This window comes from Balaenoptera physalus, assembly GCF_965194825.1.
Source record: "Balaenoptera physalus genome assembly, chromosome: X".
NCBI classification, from domain to species: Eukaryota; Metazoa; Chordata; class Mammalia; order Artiodactyla; family Balaenopteridae; genus Balaenoptera; species Balaenoptera physalus.
The window spans coordinates 8,515,313-8,531,942 of record NC_138903.1 but is presented as its reverse complement, the minus strand read 5'-3'; the positions used below and the strand labels follow the sequence as shown (position 1 = coordinate 8,531,942).

The 16,630-nt window shown below is 44.7% G+C and overlaps 1 protein-coding gene and 1 long non-coding RNA gene across 5 annotated transcripts in view; both read right to left on the bottom strand.

Annotated features, from left to right (window-relative positions):
- Nucleotides 1-1,479: 1,479 nt before the first annotated feature.
- LOC309652274 lies at nucleotides 1,480-10,363 on the bottom strand. The gene is made up of 2 exons (XR_014258632.1): nucleotides 2,268-10,363; nucleotides 1,480-1,994 (listed from the first exon to the last, which is right to left on the bottom strand). It is a non-coding gene; the product is annotated as an uncharacterized lncRNA (long non-coding RNA).
- Nucleotides 10,364-12,581: 2,218 nt separating this feature from the next.
- LOC309652881 (H(+)/Cl(-) exchange transporter 4) overlaps nucleotides 12,582-16,630 on the bottom strand; it is an 81,616-nt gene continuing 77,567 nt past the window's right edge. For all 4 annotated transcript variants that reach the window (XM_082447071.1, XM_082447073.1, XM_082447070.1 and 1 more), the window contains one exon: nucleotides 12,582-13,163. In XM_082447071.1, coding sequence (XP_082303197.1) covers nucleotides 13,073-13,163 — 91 coding nt within the window. In that variant the 3' untranslated portion in view covers nucleotides 12,582-13,072. The remainder of the gene's footprint in view (nucleotides 13,164-16,630) is intronic.

The following is a 16,630-nucleotide window of genomic DNA, read 5'->3' as shown; positions in this document are numbered from 1 at the left end:
TCCCTGGTGGCACAGTGGTTAAGAATCCACCTGCCAATGCAGGGGACACGGGTTCGAGCCCTGGTCCGGAAAGATCCCACATGCCGCGGAGCAACTAAGCCCGTGCGCCACAACCACTGAGCCTACGCTCTAGAGCCCACGAGCCACAACTACCGAAGCCCGTGCGCCTAGAGCCCGTGCTCTGCAACAAGAGAAGCCACCGCAATGAGAAGCCAACGCGCCGCAACTAGAGAAAGCCCACGCACAGCAATGAAGACCCAATGCAGCCAAAAAAAAAAAAAAAAGTCTACAAACAATAAGTGCTGGAGAGGGTGCAGAGAAAAGGGAACCCTCCTACACTGTTGATGAGAATGTAAATTGGTGCAGCCACTATGGAACACAGTATGGAGGTTCCTAAAAATATTAAAAATAGACTTGCCATATGATCCAGCAATCCCACTCCTGGGTATATATCCAGACAAAGCTCTAATTTGAAAAGATACATGCACTCCTATGTTCATAGCAGCACTATTTACAATAGCCAGGACATGGAAACAACCTAAATGTCAATCGACAGATGAATGGATAAGGAAGATGTGGTATATATATACAATAGAATACTATCCAGCCATAAAAAAGAATGAAATAATGCCATTTGCACCAACATGGATGCAACTAGAGATTATCATACTAAGTCAGGGAAAGACAAATACCATATGATATCACTTATATGTGGAATCTAAAATAAAAAACACAAAAACATACCCCAAAAACCCCCAAAAACCACACAAATGAACTTATCTATGAAACAGAAACAGACTCACAGGCATAGAGAATAGACTTGTGGTTGCCAAGGGCGGGGGGTGGGGGAGGGATGGATTGGGAGTTTGGGGTTAGCAGATGCAAACTATTATATATAGGATGGATCAACAACAACGTCCTACTGTATAGCACGGGGAACTACATTCAATATCCTGTGATAAACCATAATGGAAAAGAATATGAAAAACAATGTATACATACGTATAACTGAGTCACTGTGCTATAGAGCAGAAATTAACGCAACATTGTAAATCAACTCTGCTTCAATAAAATGAATTAAAAATAATTAAAAATTAAAAAACAATGTTTTCAACCTTCATAAACGACAAAGCGCCAGTCAAATGTTAGTTTCCCTGGCAGAAAACATTTAAAGTTTACCTGAGGTCACCAATACCTCTGCTAATACCTAAGTCAGGACAGATATCTCGGGCACAAGTTAAACTCCTGGAGAAACTTGGAGGAGAGAAAAGCATTTTAACACGTTCATCTTACTCCACCAATACACACGCCTCTCTTTGCTTCTGTTTTGAAAGCAACTCTTCATGTTTTCCACCCAGTGCAAGAAAGAAAGTTAAATTACTCTTGGTGGCTCTCCAGTGGTTCGGTGACCCTAATTAACTCTAAGCCAGGAGTCAGCCAACTTTTTCTGTAACAGGCCAAAGAGTAAATCTTTGAAGCTTTTCAGGCTATGCAGTCTCTGTTGCGACCACTGGACTCTGTCTTTGTGGTTTGAAAGCAGCCACAGACAATGCGGAAACGAACAGGCATGGCTGCGGGCCAATAAAACTTTATTTACGGAGACAGGTGGCAGGCTGGATCTGGCCCATGGGCTGTAGTTTGCCAACCACTGCTCTAAACTTGCAATCAAGACGCAAAAATGTTCAAAGTCGACTCAAGAAAGCAGCTGGTATCTCTGTAATGAAATGTCAGAAGCAAAGAGCCATTTTCTACCCGTGGTCGCATGTGTGGACCAGAAGTGGGAGACATCTGGGGAAGGAGGACAGGGCAGATGACACAGCCGGCTGAACGTCAAGTCACTTGCTTCAAAATCGCCACTTGGTGTGAGCTGTGTGCCACGGTAAGGTGACTACAGCCTTGCCCGGTGGGCCACATTAGGTTCTCAGGAACCAACAAGGACCTACTGTGTAGCACAGGGAGCTCAATATTCTGCGATAACCTGCAGAGAAAAGAATCTGAAAAAGAATGAAGATACGCATATATATGACCGAATCACTTTGCTGTACTCCTGAAACTAACCCAACCTTGTAAATCAACTATACTCCAATAAAATTTTTAAAAAGGCAAATGTCCCCCCTCCCCTTAAACTGGTGCTTTCTGCTTAAAGGTGGGGGGACACTCTTCGCCAGCCACCCAACACGGCAATGCTTGTCCCCAGGCCTTGGATTCCTCATCCTGTCCTTGCCTAACACGAGGCATCCCCCCCCCCACCTCAATGAAAAACTCACCAAAAAAGTATGGTCCCTTTGTCCATGCTTTGTAAATCTCAGGGCTCGCTGCTGTACAATTCGAGCGCAGGAAAGGGGGGATTTGCCCCTCACACATACACAACCTGGCAACATCCGGAGACATCTGGGGTTGTCACAACCAGGGGGATGGCTGCCACTGACATCTAGTGGGTAGAGGCCAGGGATGCAGCCAAGCGTCGTCCCGTGCACGGGCCAGCCCCACACAAAGAAGGATGGAGCCCTCAACGCCACTAGCGCTGACGCTGAGAAACCCTCAGTGCGGTGGTGACTGGGGAAGTCTGGGGGCTGGAAAATGGGATTGAGAGACCTCATGCCAAGCTTCTCTCCACCTCGTTTCTCTGGACAGGCCCCTTCAGTGACTCAATCACTGCAGCCACCACTGTCTCTTTCTCTGGAAGTGAGAGAATGTTGGAGAACTCTGGATCTTAGAGCTGGAAGTAAACTCAGGAGATCCCCTCGCTCAGACCCGTCACCTAGGGTAGTGCTTCTCAAACTTGACTCTGCACACAAATCCCCAGGGATCTTGGTCAAATGCAGATTCTGACTCAGCAGACCTGGGCGGGGCTTGGAACTCATTTCTAACCAGCTCTGGGGATGCAGGCATGGCTAATCCCTAGACATCATTCTGGTTATCAAGCATAAGGAAAGGCCACTGCCTCACAGGTGATGTGCTTGAAGTTCATTAAAGGTGCCTCACTTCTTCCAGGTCGCTCAGATAGAAATTCTGAAAAGAAACTAAAAAGGAGACACTCCTGACGCCATAGCAGTGCCTCCCCAAGACTGGTCTTTGGAACCCCAGTCCCATGAGATGGAACTTTGCAATTTAGGGAAGCTCAGAATTCACTCTTCTCCTCGGGCACCTACCAGCATCCTGCAGAAACACTGTATCTTGGAAACACTTTGGGAAGCGCATGCCCACTGCATGCAGACCTGCTCTTTGAGACTCCTACCCCACGGAGCAAAAACTCGATGCTGGGCAACTCCCTGGAGAGAGTTCCTCGGTGATCATGTCAACCACCCACAGCCAGTCCTGGAAACGCTCTGGTCTTTCTGGGGAGTGACTGAAGTTCGAGAAATGTCAGTAAAGGAAAAGCGTTCATCACAAGGGAGCTAGCTCCAGTTTCCGCTGGGGTCAGCACCCTCAGTGGGAGGCAGGTGGGAGCCCCGAGAGGGAAGGGGAGGGCGTGAAATGCACACGGAGCCTCGCGTAAGGAAGGAAGGGATGTCCTACCTGCGGCAGCATCCTCGGGCCTCAACCTGTCAGGCAGCCTGCGGAATGAGAGTTTACGTGTGTTCTCAATTTCTCTGACACAATCTGTCTGGATTGAGGACGGCTGTTTAATCTTTGAAATATGTGTTCCATCATAAACGCTGGAATCACATAGAAATTGCTCCCTTCGTTCTGGGAGCCAAACCCTGACCAAAGGGGTTTGGAAATCCCCGCAAGGTGCTCTTTGGTTATTGCTCATTCGGAAAGAAAAAGCCATTTCTCTAATGAAATGCAGCGTTGAGGAACTGCCAGAAATAGATGCTCCCTATCTGCCTTCCCATATGGTAGCTTCTTTCTAGCCAATTAACTACCAACGAACTGGGGAAGCGCTGTAACAACAGGCACGCCGGGCTCCGCCATGCCCCGCCAGAGTGCGTAGTCCCGGGAGGACGTGGAAGTTTCTGGCCCCGTCTCAACTCATGGAAGCCCAGGAAGAAGCCTGCCTAACCCGGACATTTATTTGCAAGGCCATTCTGGTAAGCTCTGGCTAAGCCCCCAGAGTTAAAACAGGACGGTTTTTCGCCTTTCGGACAAATCCTGTTAGTTCATTCCCCCACTTTGGCTTTTAACTATTGTACATCATGTTGAAGGGAAATATCCAAGGCCTATGAAAGGCTGGTCTTCATGAGTTTGACTAATGAGACTTATTTCTACATTAACACCATGCCGGAGAGAGTTTTCTCTGTCTGCAAGTGTAGTGGGTACTGGGTTTTACATTGCCTGAAAACAAGCAAGTTACACACAGTCTTGTTTCAGGAACTCTTGCTCCAAATATGAAGTTAATCAATAGTTCAGCATCATGTGTATTTATGCTTTTCTGCTCAAAAGTCAATATAAAAAAGAATATATATGTATACATGTGTGTATATATATATGTGTAACTGAATCACTTTGCTGTACACCTGAAACCACTAAATCAACTATACAATTTTTTTAAAAGTCAATATAAAGCCACAGAGAAATGGAATTTCCTACCACGTGGTTTCTTTCCTAAGAATTTCCCATTAATTTGGAGTCAGTGAGGTTTGTTTGTTTTTTGTTTTTTGACATCCCTTAAGAGATCTGAGATTTTGTTTATTTTGTTTGCTTGGTTTCATTTTGTTTGGGGGGGGGATGACTGCAGGAAGAGTTGGAGAGAAAGGCAATTGGTTAGCTCAACCTCTGTTTACTTTTAGCAGTCTTATAATTAAAGTGCAATATGTCTTTTAACAACACAAAATTAATTAAAGTAACTTCCAGTTAAAGCTACTGGGAGGACGGGCTTCCCTGGTGGCGCAGTGGTTGAGAGTCTGCCTGCCAACGCAGGGAACACGGGTTCGAGCCCTGGTCTGGGAGGATCCCACATGCCGTGGAGCAACTAGGCCCGTGAGCCACAACTACTGAGCCTGCGCGTCTGGAGCCTGTGCTCCGCAACAAGAGAGGCCACGATAGTGAGAGGCCCACGCACCGCAATGAAGAGTGGCCCCCGCTTGCCGCAACTAGGGAAAGCCCTAGCACAGAAACGAAGACCCAACATAGCAATCAATCAATCAATCAATCAATAAATCTTTAGAAAAAAAAAAAAAAGCTACTGGGAGGGCATCATAATGTGAGAAGATGATAATATCTACCATTTGCATGGTCTATTCCATGCCAAGTGCTTTACAGTGAGTAACTCTCACAGCCATGCCTCTGGTCAAGGGCACTGGCATGCTATACAGCAATGGGGAAACCCAGGCTCTGAAAGGTGAGATTCTTTGACAATGTCACACAGCCAAGAGGCAATGGAGCTGGAATTCAAGGGCAGTCCTACAGGCATCTAAGTCAGTGTAACTCCCTAAAAACTCAATGTTGAAATTCTGTTAGAATGTTGGTTCTTTTTGTTCTTCGGACACCACTAGACCACGGAAATTTCCAGGTATGGCTTTAATACCACGGATATGCCGATGGCTTGATTTCCATCGCCAACCCTAACGATTCCCCTGAACTCTGGACTTGAATGCCCAACAGATATCTCCAATGTGGTACTTCCATCTCAGTAAATGGCGACCTAGCTGTACCATTTCATATCCATCCCACGACAAATCTGTTGGTTCCGCCTTGGAAATATATCCAGAACTCAAGAACTTCTCTGGGGCAAGCCTCCATCAGGGCTCACCTAACAGCCTCCCAGCCAGACTCCTGGCTTCTGGTCTTGCTATAAAACAGCCAGAATGGTTCGTGTACCATGCAAATCAAATCATGTCCTTCCTCTGAATTCTGTATCTGTACCTGGCCCTCCGTGACCCGGAAGCACCTCCTTGTGTCTCCCCTTCCCGTACAGGAAAAAGGAAACCAACTTCAAAACCCTCACTCCTTCCCCAGGCACCACACACCCTGCAGCCACTCACCCCTGGTGGCCCCCAGCTTGACCCCAAGGCTGCTTCCCCACAGGACAGTTGCTCTCGCGGGCCCCTCTGCTGAGGATGAGCTTTCCCTGGCTGTCCCCGGGGCTGGCTCCCTCCCCTGTCGGGGGGGACTCCCCTCACTGCCTCTTCCAGGTCAAAGATACGTGAGCATTCTTCGTGCTGTTTTTTTTTTTTTTTTTTTTTCCAAATTTTCTAAAAAGTTGACAATTTCAAAATACAACACTGGTGAGGAAGGACATAATTCAAACCCATCAGGCTAAGAACAAGGGATTTAAAAGCTGAGCCAGGGCTTCCCTGGTGGCACAGTGGTTAAGAATCCGCCTGCCAATGCAGGGGACACGGGTTCGAGCCCTGGTTTGGGAAGATCCCACATGTCACAGAGCTACTAGGCCCGTGAGCCACAACTACTGAGCCTGTGCTCCAGAGTCCACGGGCCACAACTGCTGAAGCCTGGGCGCCTAGAGCCCGTGCTCTGCAACAGGAGAGGCCGCTGCAATGAGAAGCCCGTGCACCGCAACGAAGAGTAGCCCCTGCTCGCCGCAACTAGAGAAAGCCCGCGTGCAGCAACGAAGACCCAACACGGCCAATAAATAAATAAATAAAATAAATAAATTAAAAAAAAAAAAAAGCTGAGCCAAACAGAAGCTCCAATCTCACATGACAAGTACCTCCCAGTCACCAGAATCAGGTTTCAAAGGTTCCACGGGGTAGCAACAGGCTGGGAAATCGGTCTCTCTTACAATTTACAACATGCTTCTTGAGGACTCTGTGCTTGTTTCATTTTTTAAAATAGAGTTCTGGGGCTTCCCTGGTGGTGCAGTGTTTAAGAATCCACCTGCCAATGCAGGGGACATGGGTTCGAGCCCTGGTCCAGAGAGATCCCACATGCTGCGGAGAAACTAAGCCCGTGCGCCACAACTACTGAGCCTGCGCTCTAGAGCCCGTGAGCCACAACTACTAAAGCCTGCGCACGTAGAGCCCGTGCTCCGCAACAAGAGAAGCCACCGCAATGGGAAGCCCGCGCGCCGCAACGAAGAGTAGCCCCCGCTCGCCGCAACTAGAGAAAAGCCCGCATGCAGCAACGAAGACCCAATGCAGCCAAAGATAAAAAATAAATAAATTTATAAAAAAAAAAAAAAAGAGTTCAAACCCTCCTACATTGTTAGTGGGAATGTAAATTGGTACAACCACTATGGAGAACAGTATGGAGGTTCCTTAAAAAATGAAAAGTAGAGCTACCATGTGATCCAGCAATCCCACTCCTGGGCATATACCCTGAGAACACCATACTATGAAAATATCACCCCAATGTTCACTGAAGCACTATTTACAATAGCCAGGACGTGGAAGCAACCTAAATGTCCATCGACAGAGGAATGGATAAAGAAGATGTGGCACATGTATACAATGGAATATTAGCCATAAAAAAAGAACAAAATAATGCCATTTGCAGCAACATGGATGGACCTGGAAACGATCATACTAAGTGAAGTAAGTCAGACAAAGACAAATATATGATATCACGTGTAGGTGGAATCTAATTTTAAAAAATGATACAAACGAACATATTTACAAAACAGAAACAGACTCACAGATTTCGAAAACAAACTTACAGTTACCAAAGGGGAAAGGTGGGGGGAGGGATACACTAGGAGGTTGGGATCAACATACACACACTACTATATATAAAAGAGATAATCAACAAGCACCTACTGTATAGCACTGGGAACTCTTCTACTCAGTATTCTGTAATAACCTATATGGGTAAAGAATCTGAAAAAGAGTGAATATATGTATAACTGAATCACTTTGCTGTATACCTCAAACTAACACAACACTGTAAATCAGTTATGCTCCAATAAAATAAATAGTTCCTTTAAAAAAACAGAGTTCAAACATGTAATGTTTAGTAAGGTGCCAACGTTTACACAGAGTGTTACAATAAATTTTTTAAAAACCCGCATTGCTATGTCATCATTCCAACACCAAATGCGAATATATCTTTTTCCCAGCACAACTAGGATGGCAAATAAATAGTTAGGACTGCGCCGGTGAAAATGGAGTCTGGTTCATGTTTCCCAACTTAGATAGACAGGCTCCTCGCTCAGGTCAACCATTTCAAAGGTTAGAAGCTGAGTCTGATAAAACACTGCCCACGCAAAATGAAAATGAAGACATAATATTATAATTACTTGAAATTCAATAGTTCTCCTCCTTGGGTTTCTCACCTGTTCCAGTTCAGCATCTGAATAATAAATACAATGAATACTGAACAGATTTCGCATGTGTTGATAATTTAAAGGAACCAGTTCTCACCTAAGTGAAACAAACTGCTGGAAATTTTTCAGTTTCTGTGACTTATTAGGGCCAAAAAAATATCTATTGACATGTCTTCTCCTTTATCAAGTCGTCAGAAAATATCAAATAGAGAACTTTAAGATTGCCTGGTTCTAAGGAACAGCAAACACTGAATACAGATTTGTTTCTAGCACACTTGCTTTTCCGTAAAAGCCACATGCACATCTGCATTCCCAGGGGATGCGCTGAAAAACACAAGAAGTCCACATGTCACATTCGGGATGCTTTTTATTTGCCATCTGTCCTTCTACAACACATTCCCTTAGTGATAGAAAAAGAGCAAGAAGTAGGTTGATGTGCCTCATTACAGAACTCCTTTTCCATTATGTACTTATATTTATTTACATTAAAAAAACAATTCAGAAAGAATCCAGAAAGTTCAACGAATGTCTACAGCCTTTGGTTGTGGAAAATGAAACAAAAACAGTATTCTAAGAAATGTTGGTTTCACGTCCACATTGCAGATCTACTCATCTCGTTCATCAGATCACCAGGTAAAGTGGATGAAGTTCTACATTTGAATACAGCCAACACCTTCAGAATCCCCATCCACGTACTTCTATGAGAAAGCGCCACAAAGGGCCCAGCAGTGCGTTCCCCGTGAGTGTGTCTGAGGCCCGGGCCGGTGGCTACAGGTCAGGGCTCCAGGGAAGGCAGGCAGTTGGCTCTGGCAGTGACACTGCAAGCCCCCCATCCCGGCCTCGACCTGCCTGTCTGATGCTGGCCCTCTGAACCCCATGGACGTCTCCACGCTAAGCACTGGGGAGAGGACACAAGCCCCGTCAGTGACCTCAGCCCAGAGTCAACTCTCCCCTCCCCTTCCCAGGCCTCAGCTGGAGGAGGGGGAATTCTGTGGTTTTACTGACCTTTGGCTGTCTGTTCACTGTTTCGTGTTCCCTTCTGAAGCTCCTTGTTTCGGCTAACAGGGTGCCCTGGATTATAAAAATCCAGGCTACGACTAAGACTCTTTCGAGAGCCTAAATGGGAGTTAAGAAGGGAACTACATTAAGACTTTTTAGGATTGAAAGTCCAGGAGAATCCAGCTTCACTCGCACTGTTCCATGGAAACCTCAATAGCAACAAAATGTTAGGATCCGTTACTCAGTACTTAGGTGCTGTGAGTGAGACAACAAATTTCATTCTCTTATAGGACCAAAGATTACATTCTCTAGTATAGACTGACCTTTCCACACTGAAGTGGCTATCTGATATTATTTGGGAGGAGGCCAATTAATTACAGAAACATATTTTCCATAATTTGTCAGCGTGATCTGACTTAAACTCCTTTAAGTTTTCAGTCAGGGTAAACATATCCGTATATTTTCTTGTATCCACTAGAAGTTGCACGAAACCCTCTTATAGCTAGGTTTTTATCTAGAATGAACATTTTAATTAGGGCTAAGAAACGATGGCATCCAACTGGGAGTTCTACGTCAAAGCCAAGAGGAGGGGTGGGGGACGATAAGGTCACAGGAGAGTGTTTGGAGGGGGTCAGTGAGAAAGAGAATGACTGACAGGGACACGATGACAGCATCCCACAGAGCAGACAATATCCCCCTCCCGAGGAGCAATCCCCCTTCCTTACTCAGAGAATCTCAATCTCATTCAGCGTAATATGCCTACGTAGCTAAATATTTTCCTTTCCAGACTCACACGCAGCTGGGGGCGCCGCGCGACAGAAGTCTAGCCAGTGGAGGAAAAGCCGAGCATCTCGGGGAAAGCACTGCCTTCCCGACACAGACACTGCGGCTTGTCATTTGCCTCTTCCTCCCTCTTTCTGCTTAGAAAGCAGATATCGGACCTGGCGGTTCATGAGCATCTTGCGACAACAAGGCAGTCACCCAAAGGAGAAAGGGTAAGGATGGTAGGAAGAAACTACCAAAGACTGTGAGTCGTCGATGATACTACGGAGACAGTCCTGAGCGCCCACCTCCAGGTTCCTTATGCAGCTCTTCGTTGTGTGTTCAGTTTTCTATCATTAGCAGCCAAATGCACGCCTGATACGTCGATATCCAATGATGAGGATGACTCGGTGAAAAGGGAAGAACAAAGACGAAAGTGAGAGCTTCCCATCAAGCCTCTTAGATAGCCTCAACCACCAGAGGGCAGACAGCAGAAGCAAGAAAAACTACAATCCTGCAGCCTGTGGACCAAAAACCACAGTTACAGAAAGACAGAGAAGATGAAAAGGCAGAGGGCTATGTACCAGATGAAGGAACAAGAAAAAACCCCAGAAAAACAACTAAATGAAGTGGAGATAGGCAACCTTCCAGAAAAAGAATTCAGAATAATGATAGTGAAGATGATCCAGGACCTCGGAATCAGAATGGAGGCAAAGATCGAGAAGATGCAAGAAATGTTTCACAAAGACCTAGAAGAATTAAAGAACAAACAAACAGAGAGGAACAATACAATAACTGAAATGAAAACTACACTAGAAGGAATCAATAGCAGAATAACTGAGGCAGAAGAACGGATAAGTGACCTGGAAGACAGAATGGTGGAATTCACTGCTGCGGAACAGACTAAAGAAAAAAGAATGAAAAGAAATGAAGACAGCCTAAGAGACCTCTGGGACAACATTAAACGCAACAACATTCGCATTATAGGGGTCCCAGAAGGTGAAGAGAGAGAGAAAGGACCAGAGAAGATATTTGAAGAGATTATAGTCGAAAACTTCCCTAACATGGGAAAGGAAATAGCCACCCAAGTCCAGGAAGCGCAGAGAGTCCCATACAGGATAAACCCAAGGAGAAACACGCCGAGACACATAGTAATCAAAGTGGCAAAAATTAAAGACAAAGAAAAATTATTGAAAGCAGCAAGGGAAAAACGACAAATAACATACAAGGGAACTCCCATAAGGTTAACAGCTGATTTCTCAGCAGAAACTCTGCAAGCCAGAAGGGAGTGGCATGATATACTTAAAGTGATGAAAGGGAAGAACCTACAACCAAGATTACTCTACCCGGCAAGGATCTCATTTAGATTCGATGGAGAAATCAAAAGCTTTACAGACAAGCAAAAGCTACGAGAATTCAGCACCACCAAACCAGCTCTACAACAAATGCTAAAGGAACTTCTCCAAGTGGGAAACACAACAGAAGAAAAGGACCTACAAAAACAAACCCAAAACAATTAAGAAAATGGTCATAGGAACATACATATCGATAATTACCTTAAATGTGAATGGATTAAATGCTGTAACCAAAAGACACAGGCTTGCTGAATGGATACAAAAATAAGACCCATATATATGCTGTCTACAAGAGACCCACTTTAGACTTAGGGACACATACAGACTGAAAGTGAGGGGATGGAAAAACATATTCCATGCAAATGGAAATCAAAAGAAAGCTGGAGTAGCTATACTCATATCAGATAAAATAGACTTTAAAATAAAGAATGTTGCAAGAGACAAGGAAGAACACTACATAATGATCAAGGGATCAAACCAAGAAAAAAAAAAAAAAGACGAAAGTCAAAGGGCAAGGGGGATCGGTCTTACACAGATCATCCAGTGGACCTAAGAAACACAACTTCCTTCCCACGGGCAAGACAGAAGTCCTGACTAAAAGAATAAATGTATCATAACGTTCAGTTCAAAGACACCCAATGCTCAAATTGCCTGTCTCGAATTTTACTCTGTCCTTCTGCGCTTTGATTGCTAATATGAAAGCGCATGCTTACACATTAAAGCTCTGCATCCTACAGAGAAGAGAATGGAACAGATTTAGAATCAATTTAGCATTTCTCTTGCAGTCCATCTGGAGGAGTTCCCACTGAGAACTCGTCTGCCTCACCCTCTCAGCAGCGGTATTTAATAGGATCTGAGAGGAAAAATAAGTAGTAACGTTGGGTAGCCTGTTTTGACTCTCATATATGCTATTTGGAAATTCAGCCACTACGGCAAGCTGGCAGAATATAGGACATGACCCTTGGAAAGCGCTAGACTGAGCAATATTTAAGAATGCACAGGCAACAGCAACAAATAAATGAAGCAAATGCGATGGGGATGCAAAGCAATGATGGGCATGTATACCCTCAAAATCAGCACGAATCCCTTTTCGTGGCGGGAAACGGTGCAGCACTAAATGCTCCGACAGTTCATCGCGCAGTCCCAAGATGCTGGTCTCGCATAGAGAAATGATTTCTTCATACTCAACATGGCAGGTGACCCAATGTTGGTTCAGAAAGCGACAGATAAGCAAAATAACAGGCTGAGAACAGGAGCCAGCAACGGCTGGTCACAAGTGAACCCACTAGCATACTTGCAGCTTTCACTATGTTCACATTTAATTTTTCTTTTCCAACAAAGTAAGTGCAAATATCTTTAGTGTGATTCAGTAACATAGCAGCCAAACCTCAGGAACCAATAAATAAGGACGCTGACACGCCAACACCCCTTGGCCTTTCAGACTCAAAGCTTCACCAACACCAGCCTTCAACAGAAGGGGCAAATGTTTCTTGACTCAGCAATTGTCTTCCATGTCCTTGTACAAACCATATCGTTTACACCCACCCACGTGCCCCCAGAGCAGTTACTAAACTCATAACACAGCTTGAAACTCATAAGGGGTTAAAGCTATAAAATGCCTACTCGCCAATGTATTTTTTTCTAAGTTTCATTCTTCTTCCCTTCCTTTTAAACATAGCTTTTGTTTCCGCTGCCCCCAGTGTACAACCGTTCATTAGGATGACATATCATTTGTTTATTTCTTTTCAAATGACACAGTTGTGTTTTTCTCAAAGAAACTGCCATCTTGTTTCTAATTAAACATGATGGATTCAGGGTCCTGGTTTGCCATCTGGGCCATATGTCTCAGAACATCCTTTTTCGTGATGATACCAAGAAGTCTCCTGGAGAAGAAACAAAATAGAGAAAAGGGGTCAGCCTCGCAATCCTGACTCGTGCCTGTCCCTAATCCCCAGCGCCCCTTCCACCCGGGCACACGGAGAGACAACATTTCCCAGCCTCCCCTGCGGATGGGTGGGTCCAACTGAGTGAGCTCTGGCCAATGGCGTGTGGGTGGAGGTGAGAGATACCCCTCCCGAGTCACCTGCACATCTCCTCTCTCTCCTCATCTGCCAGCCCGAGACAGAGGAGCCAGTGAAGGACGCTGAGGTCACAGAGGACTGAATCCGGAGCCACCAGATTCAAAGACCTGGGTCCTGGAATGGCTGTGTGGTGCAAAGCCCACACCTGCTGCAACTCACACTGGATGTGAGTGACATGGGAGAAAAATTAACCTTTATTGTGTTCGGCCACTGAGATTGCAGGCTTGTTTATTACAGCAGTAAGCCTATGATGACTCATATGCTCCCCTAAATTTCAAGACTATAATCAGTTAAAACGGGCTTACAAAAGCCATTGTCCAAACTTGACCACACCGCAGAAATTCCAAGTGTGAGGCATTTTAGGCATAAGAAATTTTAAGTATAAGATAACAGTCGGTTCTACTTTAAATCTATCTTACTGGAAGGGTAAAGTTTGACATGTAAATTACCTGCTCTTCCAAAATTCCATGGCTTTCAACTTACAAAAACGATGCCACTTCCCAGGGACCCTGGTATAGGGCCACCTATACTGTATACTGCCCAACTCCAGGGAGCACCGTTCACAAACACGACAACGTAAACAGTGCCCCTGGATCACGCCTCACTCCCGATTTATTAAATACTTAAATAACCACCTGCTGGGGTCAAATCATGCCCCCTGGGGAAAGTGAAAGGTTTGAAAGAAGGGGATGTACGCAAGTTCTTCAGAGAAAAGAAGTTCCATTGCCAAATTAGTTTGCAAAACGCTGCTCACCATGTCTCCATCATCCCCAAGAGGAGGAGAATAGAGAAGTAAAGGATGGCAGTCTCACCCTGGAATACTGTACGGCTATTGAGATGACAGGTTTCTACTCTGTATCTGGGTAAAATGATGATATACCAAAAAAATCCGAAAACACAACTGTAATACACTGCCATTTATTTAATTAAAGCTAAACTATGAAACTCATCTCTTACGAATAGGAAGTGAACATGAAGAGGGGCCGCAGGTACCCAGAGCAGTACTCACTCCAGTCAGTGACAGCTGGTGAAAGGGACACTGGTTAGTGAAACTGTCGGCCAGAATTCTCACTTCCTTGTCCCTGACCACACTGGACCTTAACCTTGAAAAAGCGATTGATTTCTTGTGTTAGTTTCCCCATCTATCACACGGGGGGAGACAGCAGATACTACCTCTGCCCCTCCATCTTATAGGAACATCTTCAGGTGAGAGGAAAATAGCAAAAAGGGCCTTTAAAAGCATACTAAACAAAAAGAATAATGACAATACAGATGACAAAACACTGAAAGAAAGCACCATGACTAACATGATAATCAAAAAAAAAAAGATGGGGAAAAAATGTAGCAAGCACAAAAGAATTAGAAAATCAACATTTTGCAACCCCCAATGTAATAATTAGTTTAGCCAATAATTATCGATGGATTCCAAAACCATCAGGTAAATGGTTGCTGGAAAACAGAAAATTCACATGGTCTCAAAGTATCCCTCCACGGATTACATACAAAGAGAAAAATGTCCCTTTACTACAGAGGGCTCTGGCCATCCCCACCTCATCCCAGTGATGGAGCTTATCACCAACAAAGTCAGAAAAGCTGACATCATGACATCATCTACATTGCAACACTGCCCGAAACGCGAAACTACTTAAACCGAATCAAAAAAAAAAAAAAAAAAAAATCTATGTCATAAATAACAAACAAAAAAGGCAGGGAACCGTTCTAGATAAAAAACGAAAGAGGCAAAACAACCAAATGCAATGTCTGAACCTTAAAGGAACTCTGGACTGAAATTTGGTATGAACTAGGTACTGAGTGATATATTGAGTTACCATTAATTTTGTGTACTTATGGCTCAGTGGTTATGTAAAAGAATGTCCTTAGTCTTAGAAGATGTACGTGTCATACCTAATTGCCAAAACTTGAAAGCAACCAAGATGTCCTTCAGTAGGTGAGTGAATATACAAACTGGTCCATCCAGACAATGGAATATTACTCGGCTCTAAAAAGAAATGAGCCAGCAGACCAGGATAAGGCGTGGAGGAACCTGAAATGCACTTCACTAAGTGAAAAGTGTAGCCATCTGAGAAGGCTATACGCTGTGTGATTCCAACTCTAAGACATTCTGGAAAAGCCAAAATGATGGAGACAGTAAGAGGATCGGTGGTTGCCAGGGGCTGAGGGGAGGGAGGGACGAATAGGCAGAGCACAGAGGACTCTTAGGGCTGTGAAACTATTCCTGATGCTACTACAACGGTGGATACATGTCATTATACATTTGCCCAAACCCACAGGATGTATACCACCAAGAGCGAGTCCTAATGTAAACAATGGATCGTAGTTAATAATAACATCTCCATACTGGCTCATCAACAGCAACAAATATAACACACAAATGCAAGACATGACAGTAAGGGCAACAGAGAGAGGACCAGAGAGGGAACTCTGTACTTTCTGCTCAATTATGCTGTAAACCTTAAACTGCTTGAAAAATAAAGTCTATTAATTCAAGAACACAAAATTCTTAGGGGGAAGAAAGTGGTTGCCCGAAAGGGGGGTGGGTGGTGAAGGAGGACAGAGCCAGGAATTGTTCCTTCCAGCTGTTTAGAGCTACTTGACTTTAACAGGGCTCATAGATCACTTTAAACACATTTCTAAAATTTATAAAAATACAGTAAAATCGAAGATGCCCCATAAAACAAGATGCTATTATACTAAACCTGCCAAGCCGAGTCTGCGTCCTGACAGAGTCAGCTTGGTCTGCTGTAACAAAGCACCACAGACTAGGTAGGTGGCTTAACAACAGAAATGTATGTTCTCCCAGTTCTGGAGGCTGGAAGGCCAAGATCAAGGTGCTTGGCAGGTTTGGTTTCTCCAGAGGTCTCTCTCCTGGGCTTGCAGACACCACCTTTTTGCTGTGTCCTCACACGGCCTTTTTCTCTGTGCAAGCATCCCTGGTGTCTCCTCTTCTTTTAAGGACACCAGCCCTATCAGATTAGGGCCCCACTTTTATGACCTCATTTAACCTTAACTACCTCCTTAAAGACCCCATCTCCAAAGACAGTCATATTGGAGGCTGGAGCTTCAACATATGAATTCGGGGATGGGGCGGGGGGGACACAGTTCAGTCCATAACGGTCCTTCAACTCCCTTCAAAATCAAAAAAGGAATAGTTAGAAGGCAAGCAGCTTACGCCTGTAATACACCACTAAGAAAGCTGCGATCATCAGAGAAGTGGCAGCCCGTGAAAAGGTGAAGCACCTTTTCATCCG